The 18,658-nt window shown below is 39.6% G+C and overlaps 2 protein-coding genes across 4 annotated transcripts in view; both read left to right on the plus strand.

Moving 5' to 3' along the window:
- The first annotated feature begins 1,681 nt into the window (after positions 1 to 1,681).
- Positions 1,682 to 13,553, plus strand: ZNF770 (zinc finger protein 770). Of its 3 annotated transcripts, none has more exons than XM_015544509.2 (3): positions 1,686 to 1,897; positions 6,397 to 7,809; positions 13,491 to 13,553. In XM_015544509.2, the coding sequence occupies exons 2-3, from the start codon at positions 6,450 to 6,452 to the stop codon at positions 13,535 to 13,537; spliced, it is 1,407 nt and encodes a 468-aa protein (XP_015399995.1). In that variant the 5' UTR covers positions 1,686 to 1,897; positions 6,397 to 6,449; the 3' UTR covers positions 13,538 to 13,553. The 3 variants fall into 3 exon arrangements, with proteins under 3 accessions (XP_007097686.1, XP_015399995.1, XP_042845164.1); XM_042989230.1 differs by lacking the exon at positions 13,491 to 13,553 and adding an exon at positions 10,364 to 11,151; XM_007097624.2 differs by lacking the exon at positions 13,491 to 13,553 and having other exon boundaries at positions 1,682 to 1,897; positions 6,397 to 9,614.
- Positions 13,554 to 13,715: 162 nt separating this feature from the next.
- Positions 13,716 to 18,658, plus strand: part of AQR (aquarius intron-binding spliceosomal factor) — a 91,510-nt gene continuing 86,567 nt past the window's right edge. Inside the window, exons 1-2 of the mRNA XM_007097623.3 lie at positions 13,716 to 13,983; positions 17,356 to 17,412. Coding sequence (XP_007097685.1) covers positions 13,909 to 13,983; positions 17,356 to 17,412 — 132 coding nt within the window. The 5' untranslated portion in view covers positions 13,716 to 13,908. The remainder of the gene's footprint in view (positions 13,984 to 17,355; positions 17,413 to 18,658) is intronic.

Genomic DNA, 18,658 nt, shown 5'->3' on the forward strand with positions numbered 1-18,658 from the left:
AAGGTCAAATAACTTTTAAAAAAAAAGTTTTTTATTTATTTTTCAGAGTGAGAGTGCAAGCAGAAGGGCAGAGAGGGGGGGACAGAGGATCTGAAGTAGGCTCTGTGCTGACAGCAGTGAGCCTAACGTGGGGCTCGAACCCACGGACCCTGAGATCATGACCTGAGCCAAAGTTAGATGCTCAACCAACTGAGCCACCCCGGTGCCCCAAGATTAAGTAACTTTTGAGGACATATACTAGTGAGTTGCAGAGGTAAGATACTAACTCAAAGGTATGTCTTGCCATTTTTCCTTGTCACTACCATCCCTCCCTACAATGTTCTATCCTGCCCTTACAGTTTCTGTTTATCCATATTGTACCCATTGCTGAGTCCCCATTCAAATCTTACCTAATCAGTGAAATCTTTCTGATGACCTATTTGTGATAACTTCTCCTTTTCCCCAGAAGGCTCCTGAGATGGCTTTCAGAGTGAATGGGGGAAAGTTATGATGTAGGGTATGTGGCCTTGGAGAATTGCTTATTCATGTCTCATCTGTGTTCCACACTCCAAATTCAGGCTCTTGGTGCAAAGGCCTATGTATTTTGCAGGCAATGCACCCTCCATTGGTTCCAAATCTCACGTAATATTCTCTCACAGTTTCATATCTTTCCTGAGGATTTATGTGGCTGGTGATGGATGCAATTGTTTGCATGGTTTAGTCAGCTGAACTTCCAGGAGAAGCTGCAGAATGGAGCAAGTCCCCAAGGGTTATCTGAACACACAGAGTCCCCATACTGGGGTTAGTACTTAGGACACCTAAAGGTTTTCCCCTCCTCTCTCTGTCTCTGCTTCTGTTGAAAGTAAGGGCTTCAACCTTTTCCAAATGTGACTCCTCCAAGGTTGCTATATAAAAAGCAAAAGCTTATTTTCTATTAGCCATTTCCTCATGTTACCACACGGAAAATAGACACTTACTTTTCACTGGCCCAACTTTTTCCTTTTTAAATAGAGGAACGTATATCGACATTAGAAATAACCATTTTTGTTGTCAGTGGTCCTTGAAAAGTAATGCAGGAAGTTACTTACAGTTGAAAGAAAATGTGCTTGTTACCTGTCCTCATGACCTCATCTCTCAAGCTGAGACAGTTACAGTCTGAACCTGCAAAAATCCACAATAATTTTCCAATGTCTTTTGTACTTAAAATTTCGGGTAGATCTTATTCACATCTTAAACATCTTATTCAATAATAATGTGCCACCCAAGTCTGTAACTTAACTACAACATTTAACCCTTACTTGTGTCCACATACAATACAGAGATGATCTATAATTTGGGAAGAAGTAGTGAATTAAAAGTTCAGGTCTAGTACTAGCCTACCTGTGTTCAAATTCCATCTCTACCATCTATCAGCTGTGTGACACGGTGTGTTTCTTATCGCCTCAGCCTCATTTTGCTCATTTTTAAAATGAGATCCTATCACTTTATAAAGTTGTGTTTAATATAAAAAGTAATACATGATAAAGCTATTTAAGGGCTTACTACGCTCTAGGCACTATGTTGAGCACTTTACATTCATCTCCTCGAATTGTCAGAGCCATCTCAACAAACGCCCTTCTCCACTTGTCTATTCTCTTCCGCCCGCGAGGGCACTGCGGTGTGGGCGGCGCTGGGGGTAGGGACCCACCTCTGGAGCCCCCACCCACCACCACCCAGCCCCCTGGCAGACCACGCCTAAGGAAGGGCGGCCCTGGGGTGGGGGGAGCCGGTTTCCAGCCGGACCGCGTCCCTGGGCGCTCCCGAGCGCCGCGCCTGCGCGCTCAGCCCGTCGCCGCGCCAGCCCTGCGGACGTGCGCCCGTAGCCTTCGCGGCGTCTGGGCCCTGAGATGCGCGCCTACCCGGTCCGTGCCAGCTCCAGGTGCGTGAGGAGGACTTGAGGAGTCCGTGTGTGAGGTGGAGCGATCCTCGGGAAGGGTCGGGCCTGCCTCGATCTCTCCAAGGTGTCCGGGGACCCACAGCGGGGGCGCCAAGACCTTAGCCCCTTTCCTTTTCCACTTCCCCGCCTCCCGACTGCGTCTCATGGGGGACGGCAGTCTGTCTCCTAGAGGAAGGCGCAGAAAGGATGCTTTTCCCCTGCTGTGGGTCGAGTCGCCTGTGGCATTTTTCCCCTGGCTGCGGCCAAAGCAGTTTTCACCCTTCCTTTCCTAGTGTGGGATTTTGCAGTCTCTGGATTCGGCTGGACCCCCTAGGTGCTTATTGGTTGTGGACGATTAGGGCGACGGCCAGATGTCAGGGTCCTCTGTCCATTTCAGCCCCTCTGGGACGAGAGGTGAGGGTTCAAGGCCACGAGAGTGGGCCAGGGGAAGTGGGGCAGAAGCGGCCACAAAGGAGGAAAGGTTGTGATCAATGTCGCCAGAGATTATTCCCCAGCTGGAAGTGATCCAAGTTTCTCTCCGGTCTTTTTTTGTTCACTTGCTTTTTGTGAGATCCTTATTTCGCTTTGATGGTGTTAGGTAAGGGTAAAAAACCAACAGGCTTTCAGTCGGGAAGCGTCTTGGAATTTTTTAAATCGGTTTTTACAGTCTTCCAACAGAGTGTTGTCTTGCAGTTGTCAGAATAATCTTCAGGTTGAACCTCTGAGGTTTACTTTTTTTTATTTTCAATTTAACATAGGAAAAACAACATGGTGTTGGCTTGGTCTTGTTTGTTTGTTTGTTTGTTTCTTCTTTGGGATTACCAACAACAAAAATATCAATTGAGAGCACAGAGAATCAGTTGAAGTGGGATTTGGAGCTTTATCAAATTAATATGCACCCTGTATAAGTACATAGGGTACCGCACTTGGAGCATTGGGGATCCCGAAGCTATGGCTTATAAATAGCAGATGAGATCACTGGTTGCCACCAATGGTTCCAACAGTACAGGGCTCCCAGTAAGTGCTTTCCCACATGGTGTGAAGGCAAGTGACAACAGAATACAGTTTTAGTGCTAGTGGTAGGTGATCAGCCATAGACACTTTCTGGCATAGGAACCCTGTTAGAATCGGAGATGGTTGTTGTATGTGGTGCAAGTGTGGGATTTTTTCAAGAGTATTCCATGGAAACTATTAAAGAGGAAAACTATACAGTAGGAATCGAGGAGGTCAGCTGTAGGCCAGAATCCTTTGTGTGATCTTTCAGGCCCGACTGTAGACAATTGCATGGTTTTGGCTGGCTGGCCTTCTGGAGGAAACTGCCCTCTTCACACCAGACTTGTGCATGGCCAGTTTCTGGGGGGAGTTGCAGTCAAGGACTCACTCCTTCCCTCCTGCTACCCAGGCTTATACTAGATTGCATTGTTGGCTCAGGTACTTCCATTCTGAAGATCTTGGCTGAAGTATTTCCCAGGTGCCTCGGTGCCCACCAAGACCTCTTTGGGTAGGTGGGGGGAGGGACTTGCTTGAGGTACTTTTCTCCGTTTTGACTCAGGACCTTTCCACTCCTTCGTCTTCCCTTCCTTCGTCTTCCCCTGGCCCACAGATCCATGAGGAGGCAGAAGCCTTTTTGTTCTGGCCTCCTCTGCAGAGAGATGATTGTGTGCACTGCATCCATCTGATCCTCACCTAGTATAGTTCTGTTCAATGGACCCTGGGGAACCAGTACTTGTTTTGCCTTTTGCTTGCACTGTGGCAGTAAGTGAATAAAGGCTTGATTATTACTTTCATTTTGGCTCATTGTCCTAATTGACCACCTTGACACCTGATAGCTCGACAGGAATGAAATAAATTGCCAAGTTCTTGGCAATTTACTGGATTCATGACTTAATTTTAATACCCAAAACTGTTGCTGTGTTAGCATGTTTAGGGATTTGGAGGTTGTTCACCAGTAACTCCGTGTAGTGAAAATGCATATTAATAGCACCAACAGCTGATTGTCACTAACATGGATATCTGCGTTATATAGTACATTTTGTAAATTAATATAGTGGCTTGTAGTCAGAGTCTTTTATTTTGCATAGACTAGTGTGGCATATTCCATTTGGCCTCTAATTAAATTTTTTGATAAATTTGGGGGGTTATATGGGCCAAGTGAAGAAAATCAGATACTGTTGCTTTCCTTAGTAATCCTGTCTCATCCTGTGGGCCCCAATCTTACCTAATAGATTATTTGGTTACTTTGAATAAAGTGATTGATTTGTTGTGGGTTCCTCTGTCTAGTGTTGTCTGAAGAGATAACACCAGGAACAGCTTTCACAAACTTTCTTAATCTTTATACAGAAGTTTCACAAAACCGTATTTATCTTTACTATTTGTAATACAATCTGATATATTCTACTTTTTATTAAACAAAATTGCTGATCATAACCCACTATATTGATTTCATAATCCATTAGTGGGTAGCGATGTACACTTTGAAAAACAGAGATACAGCAACTGGTAGAAGATACTTGCTCAGTAAATGAATTTTTTGCATGTTTCTAATTCACATTGCTGAAGAGAACCACAGTGGGTGTGTTTGTGACTTTGTGTTTAAGGTGTCTTCTAGGACAAGGCAGTTAATAGCAAATAGCATATATGTTGAATATTCGCAAGATCAGCTGACAGAAAGAAGAACGCGGAGTTTCTGGTAGATTGATCAACTTTCTGATCTCAATGAGAAAATACATTAGATGAGAAAGCTAGAGGAGCTTTTTTTTTTTTTTTTTTAAATCTCTGATCCCCTTATTTAAGGTAGTAAAAGGATTAGAAGAAAATTGGTTTCTGATAAAAGGGAAGATAGGTTTTTGTGAAAATACCTGGTAAACTTTTGAATGTGTCCTCCAGGGGGATATTGGAGAAACCATTTTTATCTTCATATTAACTTCAAGACCAAAATGATCCTTTTATTATATTGTCTGAAAAGTGAACCACACTCAACTTTCAAATTACTTAGCCATTGATAAATATAGAAGTAGCCAATTTGCCTCATTGCTTTTGTACATGTCTTTTGAGAGCTGAACAACAAAATGCAAAGAAGACATAAATACAAATTTAGTTAATGTATTTATTTCTTAGGTAGAAACCCTAAAAAATTATGCAGACAAGGATAAAGCTTTAAAATTTGATTACTGTTGAGCTAAGTAATACCTTACATTTGTGTATTGCTTCACAGTTTTCCAGCACATTCAGATGCATTATCTCCATGATTCTCACAACTTGATATGGTAGGCAGGCCAGGAGGCATTTTTCCCATTTTAGAGATGAAGAATCTGTATTTCTTTCTTTCTGCCACTGAGATCATATGGTGACAAATCTAGGACTAGAACCCCAGTTATCTGGGCCATTTTCTCCCAGCTGTCCATGTTGTCTTTGTTGGTCCAAAGAAGTAATTAAAAGTAAATACTGTTATGGGCGCCTGGATGACTCAGTCAGTTGAGCGGCTGACTCCATTTAGGCTCAGGCGTTGATCCCAGGGTCATGGGATCAAGCCCTGCATCAGGCTCTGAGCTGAGCATGGAGCCTACTTGGGATTCTGTCTCTCTCTCCCTCTGCCCCTTTGCCCTGTTCACACTCTCTCTATATAAAAATAAAAATAAAAAAATAAATACTGTTAATGAGGTGGCTAAGAAATCCAACTTTGGTATCTGAAACATTGCCTTCTCAGATTGTGCCCATGGTATGCTATAATTAAATGCAAGTACATCTTATTTTTAGTATTATATTTTAATTCTTACACTTCTTACCTGTCTAGATTAATTTTTTTTAAATGACAAAACAAATACTGACAAAGCTACTTACTAGAGAACTAGGAAAATTGGAATTAAAAGGTCTATTTAATGTTAAGAAATTCATTTCAGTCCCCTTTTAATGCATTATCTCAATTAGAAATCCAACTAATATTGATTTTTAGATATATATTTTTTTAATTTATTTTTTTAATTTCCCTCTCTTAATGTTTATTTATTTTTGACAGAGAGAGAGCATGAGTGAGGTGGAGGAGGGGCAGAGAGAGGGAGATGGGATCCAAAGTGGGCTCTGTGCTGACAGCAAAAAGCCCATTGTGGGGCTTAAACTTAGGAACTGCAAGATTATGACCTGAGTCGAAGTCAGACGCTGAACCAACTGAACCACCCAGGCGCTCCTAATTTTATTTTTTTTAAGTAAACTCTATACCCAACTTGGGTCTTGAACTCACAACCCTGAGATCAAGAGTCCTATGCTCTATCTCCTGAGTCAGCTAGACGCCCCTAAAGATTTCTTTAATTTAAAGACTCATCATTTCTATGTATGAAGTTAGTTTTATGATTCTAAAGTATTCATCTAAAATAGTTATTAACTTACTTATAAACATAGAAAAAGTCCAGGTTCCTCTCTACCCTTAATATCTTTAGCCAAAAGACAATTATTTCTTTTCATATGAATAAGTTTTAAATTAATACATTTTTATTTTTAATTTTTAGACATCTGTGGAGTTTAAGAACATGGAGTTCATCAGAGTATATCACTGAAGAATATGATGGCTGAAAACAATTTAAAAATGCTAAAGATTCAACAGTGTGTAGTAGCCAACAAACTACCTAGAAACAGGCCATATATTTGCAATATTTGCTTCAAGCACTTTGAAACGCCATCAAAATTAGCTAGGCATTATCTCATTCATACTGGTCAAAAGCCATTTGAATGTGATGTGTGTCATAAAACTTTTAGACAACTGGTTCATCTGGAGAGACATCAACTAACTCATAATCTGCCTTTTAAATGTAGCATTTGTCAACGCCACTTTAAAAATCTGAAGACGTTTGTGAAGCACCAACAACTTCACAATGAAACCTACCAGAATGACGTTAAACAGGTCAGAAGATTGCTGGAGGCCAAGCAAGAAAAGCCGGTATATGGGATGTATCATACTTTTACCACAGAGGAAAGATGGGCATTACACCCGTGCTCTAAATCTGATCCTGCATACAGCCCTACAAAGAAAAGAAAGAATATTCATGCATGTACGATCTGCGGCAAGATGTTTCCATCACAATCAAAACTTGATAGGCATGCACTTATTCATACTGGTCAGAGGCCTTTTAAGTGTGTCCTGTGCAGTAAGTCTTTCCGACAGTCAACTCATTTAAAAATTCATCAACTCACGCATTCAGAAGAAAGACCTTTTCAATGTTGTTTTTGTCAAAAAGGATTTAAGATTCAAAGCAAACTTCTGAAGCATAAACAAATCCATACCAGGAATAAGACCTTTCAGACTCTTTCATTAAAGGTGAAGAGTCCAGAATCATGCCCGCTGCCTAATAAATTAAATGCAAAGCAGGATAGTTTGGAAAATGGTGATTTAGGTGAATCTGAGGAGAATAATCCACTTGATGTCCACTCTATTTATATCGTCCCTTTTCAGTGTCCAGAGTGTGAAGAGTGTTTTGAATCAGAGCAGATTCTCAATGGACATAAGTGTTTTCCTGCCAGAGGTGGCAAAATGCCAAGCAGGCTCAAAAGAAGCCACAACTATAAAACCGTTGTTAAAAAAATCTTGGCTAAACTTAAACGTGCTGGGGGTAAGAAATTAGATAATCTTCGATCTGAGAAAAAAGTATTTAAAAACAATTTCTTGGAAAATTGTGATCTTATTTCTGGTGAGCAGAGCCCTGAACAAACCCAGAGAACATTTATGGGTCCTCTTGGCAAGCATGGAACATACAAGACAGTTGGCAATAAAAAGAAGAAAACATTGACTTTGCCATTTTCTTGGCAAAAACACTTCCAGAACCAAAATGTGGGTAAAAACTTGAAAGGTATCCTTACGACAGAAAACATGTTAACTATAGATAATTCAGCGAATAATAAAGACGTATCTATCTACGGTTCATCAGGTGAGGAATTCTTTAATAACTATGAAGTGCTTCAGTGTGGTTTTTCAGTTCCAAGTGAAAACCTACATACTGGACATAAGATGTGTCCTTGTGACAAATGTGAGAAAGTGTTCCCTTCTATATCCAAACTACAAAGACACTATTTAATTCATACTGGACAGAGGCCTTTTGGCTGTAATGTTTGTGGGAAATCTTTTAGACAGTCAGCTCATTTAAAAAGACACAAATTAACTCATATTGATAAGATTCCTTATAGACGATCTCTTTGCCAAGTAGAATTTGAAAATTTGAACCAACTTCTCATTCATCCAGGTGATAATGTTAACTATAATGCTTCCCAACAATGTCAGACTCCCGGTTTCCAAAAATATGAGGCCTCAGAGTCAGATCAAATATCAGAAATAAAAGTTAAGGCAGAATCGGAGGATTTCATTCTTAGTCCCCCCTATAGGAACAGGCAGCCCTATCTCTCCAGTGTACTTTTGCAGTCAGAGCAGAGCCATCACGGTCACTGTTGTGGTTATTCAGGGCGGGCGGAGAGGAATGATGGCCTTCTCTACCAATGCAGCGTTTGTTCCAAGAGTTTTAGATCTCCATCTAAACTGGAAAGACACTATCTAATTCACGCAGGGCAGAAGCCATTTGAATGCTCAGTCTGTGGCAAAACATTCAGACAGGCTCCTCATTGGAAGAGACATCAACTTACTCACTTTAAGGAGTGACTAACCACAAGAGAAAGTGGTTCTCAAATTCAGTTACGTAACTGACAGAACCAGTAACACATTCGTAGTCTCTGATAATCTTGGTCTTAAAGCCTGTATCATTTTAAATGTATTTTTACCAAAAGGCCTTCACTAGGTTGGGTGATTTCATAGGCAGTTGCTTGTTCTGCATAGTAGGAAGCAAGATACAGTATGTAGAAAATTAATAGGATGTTTTAGGAACAGCCAAATTAAATTTAGGGGGAAGAACATGGTTTGATGCCACACAGTAAGCATTTATTTTATTTTAATATATACTTTGGCTGTACTGAAAATATAAATCCAAGATGTGGTACAATAACTCAGTTCATTCATTTTTTTTTTTAAAAGGACTTATTCCTTAAGGCATGCCATCTCCTTAAGACTGAGAGGTAAAAATTGGTTTTTAGCTGCAGCAAATAGCCCCACTACATTTTACTTGTTTTATATTTCACACGAAAGCATAATTTTGTCCACCTATGGCTCAAATTCCATTGCAAAATTTTTTTCTCTTGTAAGTAAAAAATACAAAAGCAGTAAAAGTGAAGATGGATGAGAAAATCACAGTATTATTTTCATTGGTCTTTTGCAAGCTATTCTTAGGATTCTGGTAGCTTCACCTCCTTTTCCACAAGTGATTAGAATTGGTTTTTTGCCCAGCTTGCTGTTTTTCCCAAATTTAAAAGTAGGAGAGAAGTTAGTATGCACCTGTATACATTTACCATGTTTACTTATCAGGAATATTGTCCAAGTGCCATAATCTCTTTGATGTTCTGTATGCAGTGTTATCTTTTCAGAGGAATAAATGCAATTCATCTATTTACTTGGTGATTGACAGCAGTAGCTGTAGACTTAAGACTCCCCTTTAGATCTGCATCTCCCTAAGACTTTGATTTACTTTAGTAAAACTTTGTTTTAATGCCTCATGCATTGGGTGGTGATATGACTTAAGTAAATCTGTTAAGTTTGATCAAATGGCAAGGACTAGGTCTAGTTCTAGTTTATTTTCTTTTTGATTTTTTTTAATGTTTATTTATTTTTGAGAGAGAGTGAGAGCATGAGTGGGGGAGGGGCAGAGAGAGAGATGGAGACACAGAATCTGAAGCAGGCTCCAGGCTCTGAGCTGTCAGCACAGAGCCCAATGCTGGACTCGAAACTATGAACCGTGAGATCATGACCTGAGCCAAAGTCAGAGGCTTAACCAACTAAGCCACCCAGATGTCCCAGGTCTAGTTCTAGTTTTTAAGTCTATGTTTCTTGCAAGAGTCTAATGCTAAAGAACATTATTTTGATAATTCATAAATTGTTTTGATAAGTAAGGTAATTATTCCCATATAGGAATAAAGTGCTTGCAGAATTGAGGGTATCATTTTTCTAAACAGCACTGTCATTATTTGGGAAATATTGAATCTTAAGCTATAAAAGACTTACACAATCACAAATTGTCCTTCATATTTGCCATTTTTTAGTAAAATCTTTAAGAATGAGATTTCTTAGTAATTAAAGAAAATAACCATTAGCTTTCTAAAAGAACAGGTGGGTATTTGTCCTATCACAAATATAGTGGCAAGCCCTCTATTGAGAATGGATAAAATGAACATTCTTTGCTTTGTAAGCTCTGTGTCATACTCTAAAAATTGTCTTTGTGTAGCAGGAGAGAGGAGGGGACATTGGTATCTTCTTTTCCAAACGCATTTTGAGAACCTTGGGTTTAATACACAGACATAAAACAACAGTACAGAGAATGCTCAGTGATGTATAAATGTGCAGGAGAATCATGTTTTAAAGAATAATTTATCTTCGATTTCCTTCAGATATGTTCCTCCAGTGCAGGCAACATGATGGTTTACAGAATTTGCTGTACACAAAACTTTTCAAGAACATACCTATTGCATAAAAACAAGGAATAACTAGTTCCTGTTTTCCAAGAATATAGGTTCAAGGGGTTTTCGTCTGAAGTTATGTATTTTGGGATTTTCCAAAACTATTTATGTAATTTTATTTGAAGTAAATGTCTCATTTAGTCCTTTCCCAACCCAAACAGGGAGAGTTCTAATAGTGTTGTGCTTGTATGATTATTAGACTTTCTTTACTTAAGTGATAACTACTATACTTTTTTTTGGCCCATGCCTTTTTAAGCTGTTTCATATTGAAAGTTGGAATATTGTACAAATTTTGTCAAAGATGTACTGTAGTGCTATTTGAAGTACCTGTAACAAAATACTTATTTACCTTTATCATTGCAAGCTTCTTGTGGAAACTTTATAGGAATGAAAGTAAACTGTATACATCCATAAGAAGATTAAACATTAGATGTTACATGATTTGCTGCATGCTAGAACTGTTGGTATTGTTGAATCAATCACTTTGGTTTTCTGAAAAAATAAACTTTATAAATATCTTTAAGGAGATTTATTAAAATTTTTTTGTTTCGGTGATTCCAGGCTGTAGCATGATTACTTCCTGAAGTAGTTTGATTGGCTGAGTTAGTGGAATTATTGTTTCTTGTTTTGTACTGCAGTAGGGCCAACAATTTTAGGACAAAATGTGTGTGTGTTGAAGGAAAGTAGATGGTGATTAAGAGTCTTGGAGAATTCAAATTTCAGAATATTTTAAAAATAAACTTTCAAATTATACAGTTTGGACTTTTTTTTTTTTCTTTAAAAAGGGAAAATCACATAATACTGGCATAAGGTACCAATTGCCAAACACTTTCCTGGGCCCACTCCAATCCACCTTCTACACTGAATTTCCTAACATGGATATTTAATCATTTCCATTTTTACCTATTTTTTAAAGTTTATTTATTTATTTTGAGAGAGAGGGGGAGAGAGAGAACCCCAAGCAGGCTCCACGCTAACAGCATGGGGCTTGAACCCCGGAACCATGAGATCGTGACCTGAGCCAAAAGGAGTGTGGGACGCTCATTTGACTGAGCCACCCAGGTGCCCCAACTTATTTTTTACTTTTCCTTTTTATTACATTTCTTTGATAGCTTCTTTTTTTTTTTTTTTAATGTTTATTTATTTTAGAGAGATTGAGCAGGGGAGGGGCAGAGAGAGAAGGAGACACAGAATCTGAAGCAGGCTCCAGACTCAGCTGTCTACACAGAGTCCGATGCGGGCCTCAAACTAATGAACCGCGAGATCATGACCTGAGCTGAAGTCGGACGCTTAACCGACTGAGCCAGCCAGGAGCCCCTGATACCTTCTTATCACCTACAAAAGGATATGTTAACTCCATTTCATGTCACATGATCTACCTGCTTAACCATTTATCCTCTGCCCTTCCTTTCCAGATTTGTACTAAAGAAATACAGAATTAGTTCCTCCCATGTATATTCTTGTCTCCATCTGGTTTACCTACTATTATTTTAAATTAGATATAGACTTTCACACTCTACTCAAAGATTAAATTTAGTTGAGCCGGATTTTATTTGGTTTTCCATAATTATGGGGAAAACTAAAGTTTAAAACTGGCTTGCAGAAAACTTTTTGAAATGATGAACTGATTTATTATTATTATTTTTTATTTTTAAGTAATCTCTATCCCAACATGGGGCTTGAACTCACAACCCTGACATCAAGAGTCACGTGTTCTACTGGCTGAGTCAGCCAGGCACCCTGAAAATATTTCAATTTACATGTTACAGAAGACAACCTATTAGAACTACAGTTTTAAGACAGAGCAACAATTTTGAAGTCTAAGTAACTTATGAGAATTTTTTGTTAGAAATAACATTTTCAAGGACTACTGTTTGTTTTAGTAATCTCTACACTGAACACAGGAGCTCAAACTCAAAGCTCTGAAATCAAGAATCCATGCTCCACCTACTGAGCCAGCCAAGCGCCCCAAGGTGTGTTTGATGGTACAGAATATCTGCTCTTTACAATCAGGGAAAGAACATTTAATTCCTATCTTGTCGAGCTTTCTGTTGCTGGTTAGAAGAGCTTAAGTTTCAGGGCTAACTGCTGGAGTTCTGTTAGCATTAGGAGGGGGAAAGAACTGAAAAGAAAAATGGCGCCATGGTATTATTAAACGAATATGGAACACATAATATTTTGCATATACATTGGCAAGTTTCTACTCATGCTTTGAGTTTGAACTTAAATGTTACAACTTCCTTCGGAAGCTTTTCTGATTTGCCTTAAACACTCCATCCCCTATGCTCGCACCGCTTTTCGTTCATAACTCTCTTGTCACTGTTGATCAGTGGTTTTTAAACTTTAGTGTGCACTGAAATCATGTAAAGGGTTTGTTAAAAGCACAGATTACTAAACCGCACCCTCAGAGTTTCTGATGTCTGGTGTTGGGCCCAGGAATTTGCACTTATGCAGGTTAGCTGTTATTGCTATATTGAGACTACTACCCTTTGAGAATCACTGAACAAAACTACATGCTTCTGGAAAGCAAGGGAATGCATCTTTTTATGTTTTCTATTTTACATATACAATATAAAACAGTATGGATATGGATAATGGTCAAATTTGAAGTTGTGTTTGGAAAGAAGGGAGGATAGGCAATCAAAAATTTCCACTGCGCTTAGAGTAAAAAGAGATAGCCCTTAAGACAAACAACGTCAGTCCTATCTGTTCTCAGGTTACTGTTATATTTTTTTCCTTTATGTTGAAAATGCATTTTACACTTACTTCCTCCATTGCCTCTTCAGTCACTAACCTCTTAGCCCCTTATCTGGGCGACAGGGATGGATTGCAAAAGTCATGAGGAAACTTTGAGGGGCGTTGAATATGCGTATTATCTTGATTTTGGTGATGGTTTCACGGACGTATGACTGAAAACGGATCAAATTTTACACCCTAAATCTGTGCATGCAGTACATTGTATGTCAACTTATATACCTCCATGAATCTGGTAAAAACAGTTAAAACTGAGCCCTGCATACCAGGCTGGTTTTTTTTTTTTCTTTTTTTTTTTTTTTAGGGTGGAGAGAACCCCCTCGTCAAGTCTCCCCCCTCCTCTGCAACTAACTCTACCACGAAAAACCCTCACAACACCACCTACCTGAGATTTATCACTGAGACCCCGTCCAGACTGCTGGGTGTGTTCTCTCAGATGTCCGCTAGGGGGAGCATGCGGAGGAGGCCGAAGCCCCTGCTTTCTCTAGCTCAGACCCAACGCCTACACGAACTTCCGTCCCTGTTCAGTTCCGCTTCCGGGGAAATGTACGGGCTGTTGTACGCGTTTCTTGTGGGACTGTGAAGGCTGAGGACCTATCGGCTGGCTGGCCCTTGCTTCGGAGAATTAGGCAGCCGTGGCTGCCTGTTAGGGGAAGTGTATCGGGTTCACCGTTCCTCCTACGGACCTTTCCTTACCACTGGAGCGTAGTAAGAGTGCTGCCATGGCGGCCCCTGCTCAGCCCAAGAAAATCGTGGCTCCTACTGTGTCCCAGATCAACGCGGAGTTCGTAACGCAGGTGCGCTTGGGCGACTCTGGTGTGTGTGAAGGGAGGAGATGTCGAGGCCCCAAGGCCTGGGGGGTGGGATTTTCCTTGGGACTGGGAGCACCCAGGAGGCATTCGTTCGTCGCTTCATTCACTCGTTTCTTCGCAGAAGAAACAGCACCCTAGCCTATTTGAGACTGGCAAAGTTTCGTAGCAGAGATAATGGCTAAGAGAGGGCGGAATAGGGTTTTTCTTAGCCGTTGAATAACCTAGGCTTTGAGTGGAGTGATGAGAGTCTGACAAGACACCTGCTCCAAGTAGATGCATCTGTGACGAGAGCAATCGTTTTATCCGAGAGCGTGCATTTACATCCTGTTTACTGTGTTGCATTGTGAACCGCGGTTGGCTGTAATTAGGGAAACAGCCCTGTGGCCCTCAGCAGCATAACTAATCTTTACATTTTACATGTTTCTATTCTAAGTATCTTTTAAATCTGTCTGCTTCTCTGTAGACTAAGTCACGTCGCCCTTGTTTTCTCTCTGGACTTAGGCATCCAAATCTTTTGTCTTTCCTCTTGTTCTCCTCCAGCCCATTCTTCATATTGCTCATATTGCTGGCAGTGATTTTACGCAAATGCAAATCTGATCATATCACTTACCTTCTTAAAATCGTTAAAGAGTTATAATTTTCCTTAGGGTAATGACTAGGATCCCTCAAAGTATTGGCCTGTGCTTACATCCATTTTTCTCTCTCTTTCTAACTCTGCTTCAGCCACACTGAACTGCCTGTATTTGAATTTGCCATGCTTTTACCTCCTGGTCTTTCAGCATTGTTCCTTCTGCTCAGAATCCTCATCTTCTCCCACCTTCCTTTATATGGTTAATTCATTGTCATCCATCTACGTTACTTTGGAGTAGCTTTCCTGACAACTTTAACTAGATTAGATCTCCCTTTTCCCATTTACCTGCATTTTGTGGTTAAAGCCGTTTATTAGTTTCCTCATCTTAAGAAGTTTGCATTTTACAGAGATGAGTCAGACAAAGGTGCAGTATAGTTTCAAACAGTAATAAGTGCTGTCAGGAAAATGAAACGGCGTGTGACAGTGATGGGGGTGGGGTGTATGAAAGGCGGTCAGGAAAGTCCTAGCTGAGGTGACATTTGAGCTAAGACCTAACTGCAAAGTAGGAGCCAGTTTTGGGAAAAACAGGAAAACAGTCCAGGGAATAGCAAGTGCAAATGCCCTGTGGTGTGAATATCAAGAAGGCCAGGGTAGCAAACATAAGAGACAGGAGAGAGGGGCACCTGGGTGGCTCAGTTAGTTAAGTGTCCCCCTCTTGGTTTCTGCTCAGGTCATGGTCTCCCCGTTTAGTGGGTTCAAGCCCCACTTCAGGCTCTGTGCTGACAGTGCAGGGTCTGCTTGGGATTCTCTTTCTCCTCTCTCTTCCCCTCTCCGATTCATGCTGTCTCTGTCTCTCTCAAAATAAAAAAATAAACTTTAAAATTTTTTTTTAAAAAGTAAGAGAATGGTATGAAATGAGAGTATGTAGGGATCAGATCATATACACTTGGAGGCTGAGATAAGTTTGGATTTCATTCTCAATACAGTAGTTTGGGTTTTTTTTAATTAATTTTTTTTAATGTTTATTTATTTTTGAGAGGAGAGAGCGGCTATGCTAAGTGGGAATTGGGAAGAGTTTCTATTTTGCATGAGGCTGGAGAGTGTTGGGGAGGGCAGTATATTCCTGGAGGTGGTAGTGTTGGAGAGGTCACAGGTTACACCCTAAGGGAAAAGCTGTATCATATATTTACAGTAAGCAGTTTGGATCAGAAGATAAGATTTACATATTTGTTTGGAAGACCCTGAATCATAAAAACAGAGCAGATTCAGTTCTCTTGATGGTATGAGGTAAAGAAAAGATGGCTAGATGTCATAGGCAGTGGAATAAGGAAATGAGACTAGCATAGAATAACTGAGGGTGAAGTATTTTCTCTCAGGTTGGAGGGTGATTGATAGTTTAGTAAGGTATCACATAAGTGGGCCGTTATTTTACTGGTTTGGAGAGACTTGGTCAAGACCAGTGTCCTCACTGCTTGAAAGGCCCTTTGAGTGTGTTTACTGTGATAAGTGCTTAGCTATAGAAGCAAAGAAGACATGGGTCCCATCTCATAAGTGTTCCAGTTAAGTGGGCAGGAAAGCTAGATAAGCAATCAAATAATAATACAGAAACACAAGACTATTCAGTAGAGTTCAGAAGTAATTATCACCATCAGGTAGGGTTGAGGAAAGCTTCACAGAAGAGGTAACCATTTCAGATTTTATTTTATTTGTTCATTCATCCATGCACACATGCCTACATGCATACATCAGTCCATCAGCTATTATTTGAGTTCCTCCAATACACTAGACCCTGTGCAGATTCACTTTTTTATGAATATATTGAGTCTTTGTGCTTGCTGGAGTTTTCATTTTTGAAGAGATTGTAGTTGAGTTTCTTTAAAAAAATTTTTTTTTAACGTTTATTTATTTTTGAGACAGAGAGAGACAGAGCATGAACGGGGGAGGGTCAGAGAGAGGGAGACACAGAATCTGAAACAGGCTCCAGGCTCTGAGCTGTCAGCACACAGCCCAACGCGGGGCTCGAACTCACGGACCGTGAGATCGTGACCTGAGCTGAAGCCGGATGCTTAACCGACTGAGCCACCCAGGCGCCCCTGTAGTTGAGTTTCTTTAAAAAACATATATTAATAAAACCACTTTTTTCTTGAATATAATATTATGCAATCCAACTAAATGTCTGGAAATATTGAATGTATGTGTTTAGAATTCACAATTTCCAAGTGAAACCAAATCTGCTAAAGTATACCAGCTCTTTTATTCTCTGTAATAATCCGCTTATAGATAACTTTTTAGGTTTTGTTACATGTGTCCACTAATCACTTGAAGGTTATTGTTTTATACATATAACTGAAGATTTTGAATCTGTTTTTCTAATACTGGCTCAACTCTTAACTAATTGTAATCTTGGGTAGCTCACTTAATCTGTAGGTTCTAGGGTGTTCTTTCTAGGAGGTTCCTGGGTTTTCTTACCTCTAGCTGAAGATATTTGACTGTGGTTATTAATTGGGTCCTACCATTTCTTTAGCGGTGATTAGAAAAGTATATTTTGTTTTTTAAAATTACAATGACAGAGTGCAGTGCAGGGCCTTACTGGCATTTAGTGGGCTGGGGCCAAGGATGCTAACTGGCCTGCTTGCCCATATAGTCCTCTTAGAAAGTAGAATTACTTTGTCCCCCAGTGCCTGTAGTGTTTGTTAAAAAATAGCTTATTGATATATGATCTCAGTCTTTGTGCTCGACAATGATATGAACCTGTGACTTATTGTTTATACTATTTACTTTTGCAGTTAGCATGTAAATACTGGGCTCCGCATATCAAGAAAAAATCACCTTTTGATATAAAGGTAAGTATTTTTGGTTTACAACATTCTTTTTGAATAGGTACGTTCTTTGTATCTCTTTTTTTAAGGGCTAATTCAACAGAAGCATTCCATGATTTCTTTTTAAGTTCAAATTACACTTTTCTAATTATCAGACTAACAATTACTCATGTTAGAATATTTGGAAAATGTAGAAGTTACACATTAGAAAATAAAAATCACTACCCAGAGATCACCTTTACTGTCATTTTACTGTGTTAAGCTTTTCAAAAATTGTGTGTATAATTTGTTTTCCTGTTTATAGATTCTTAGATTATTTTAAACTTATCATTATTATAATGACCATGTAATGAATATCTTTGTAAATATACAGGAATTTCTGTACAATTTTTGACAGTACATGTAGGATAGAAGATATATTTTTTTTAATTTTTAGGTTGATGAACTGAGATAAAAATTTGTAAAACTGGTGGAAGCAGTGGGAGTTGTTTAGGGTAGAGGATTAGATAACTAAAGACCAGTAATATTTAAATAAGGGAATGGACTTATGGTTCAACTGGAACAATTTAGGATAAATGAAAACAAAAATTCCTAAATGTAGGATTCATTCTCATTGAAATGTTTTGTTTTCTTTTGTTTGTTTGTTTTGTTAATTTATTTTTGCTTATTTTTGAGAGAGAGCATATGCATGCTTGTGTGGAGCTGAGGAGGGTCAGAGAGAAAGAATCCCAATCAGGCTCTGTACTGTCAGCACTGCGCTGGATGCAGGGCTTGATCTCACCAACCATGAGATCATGACCTGAGCCAAAAATCAAGAGTCAGACACTTAACTGACTGAGCCACCCAGGAGTCCCTGAAATAGATTCTTAAAAGAGAGATCTTTAAATGAAACAGAGATAACATTGCATGCCATTTAACAAGTATTGACCCTTGATCAACGTAAGTTTGAACTACATGGGTCTGTGTATACATGTATGTATATATACATACACAGTATGGTACTATAAATGTATCTTCTCTTCCTTATTTTTTTTTTAATGTTTATTTTTGAGAGAGAGAAAAACAGAGTGCAAGCGGGGGACGGGCAGAGAGGGAGGGAGACACAGAATCTGAGGCAGGCTCCACTTTCTGAGCTGTCAGCACAGAGCCTGATGCAGGGCTCAAACTCATGAACCGCAAGATCATGACCCAGCCGAAGTCGGATGCTTAACCAGCTGAGCCACCAGGCTCCCCCTTTATGGTTTTCTTAGTAGCATTTTCTTTTTTCTAG

The sequence above is a fragment of the Panthera tigris genome, chromosome B3 (assembly GCF_018350195.1).
Source record: "Panthera tigris isolate Pti1 chromosome B3, P.tigris_Pti1_mat1.1, whole genome shotgun sequence".
Classification (NCBI taxonomy): domain Eukaryota; kingdom Metazoa; phylum Chordata; class Mammalia; order Carnivora; family Felidae; genus Panthera; species Panthera tigris.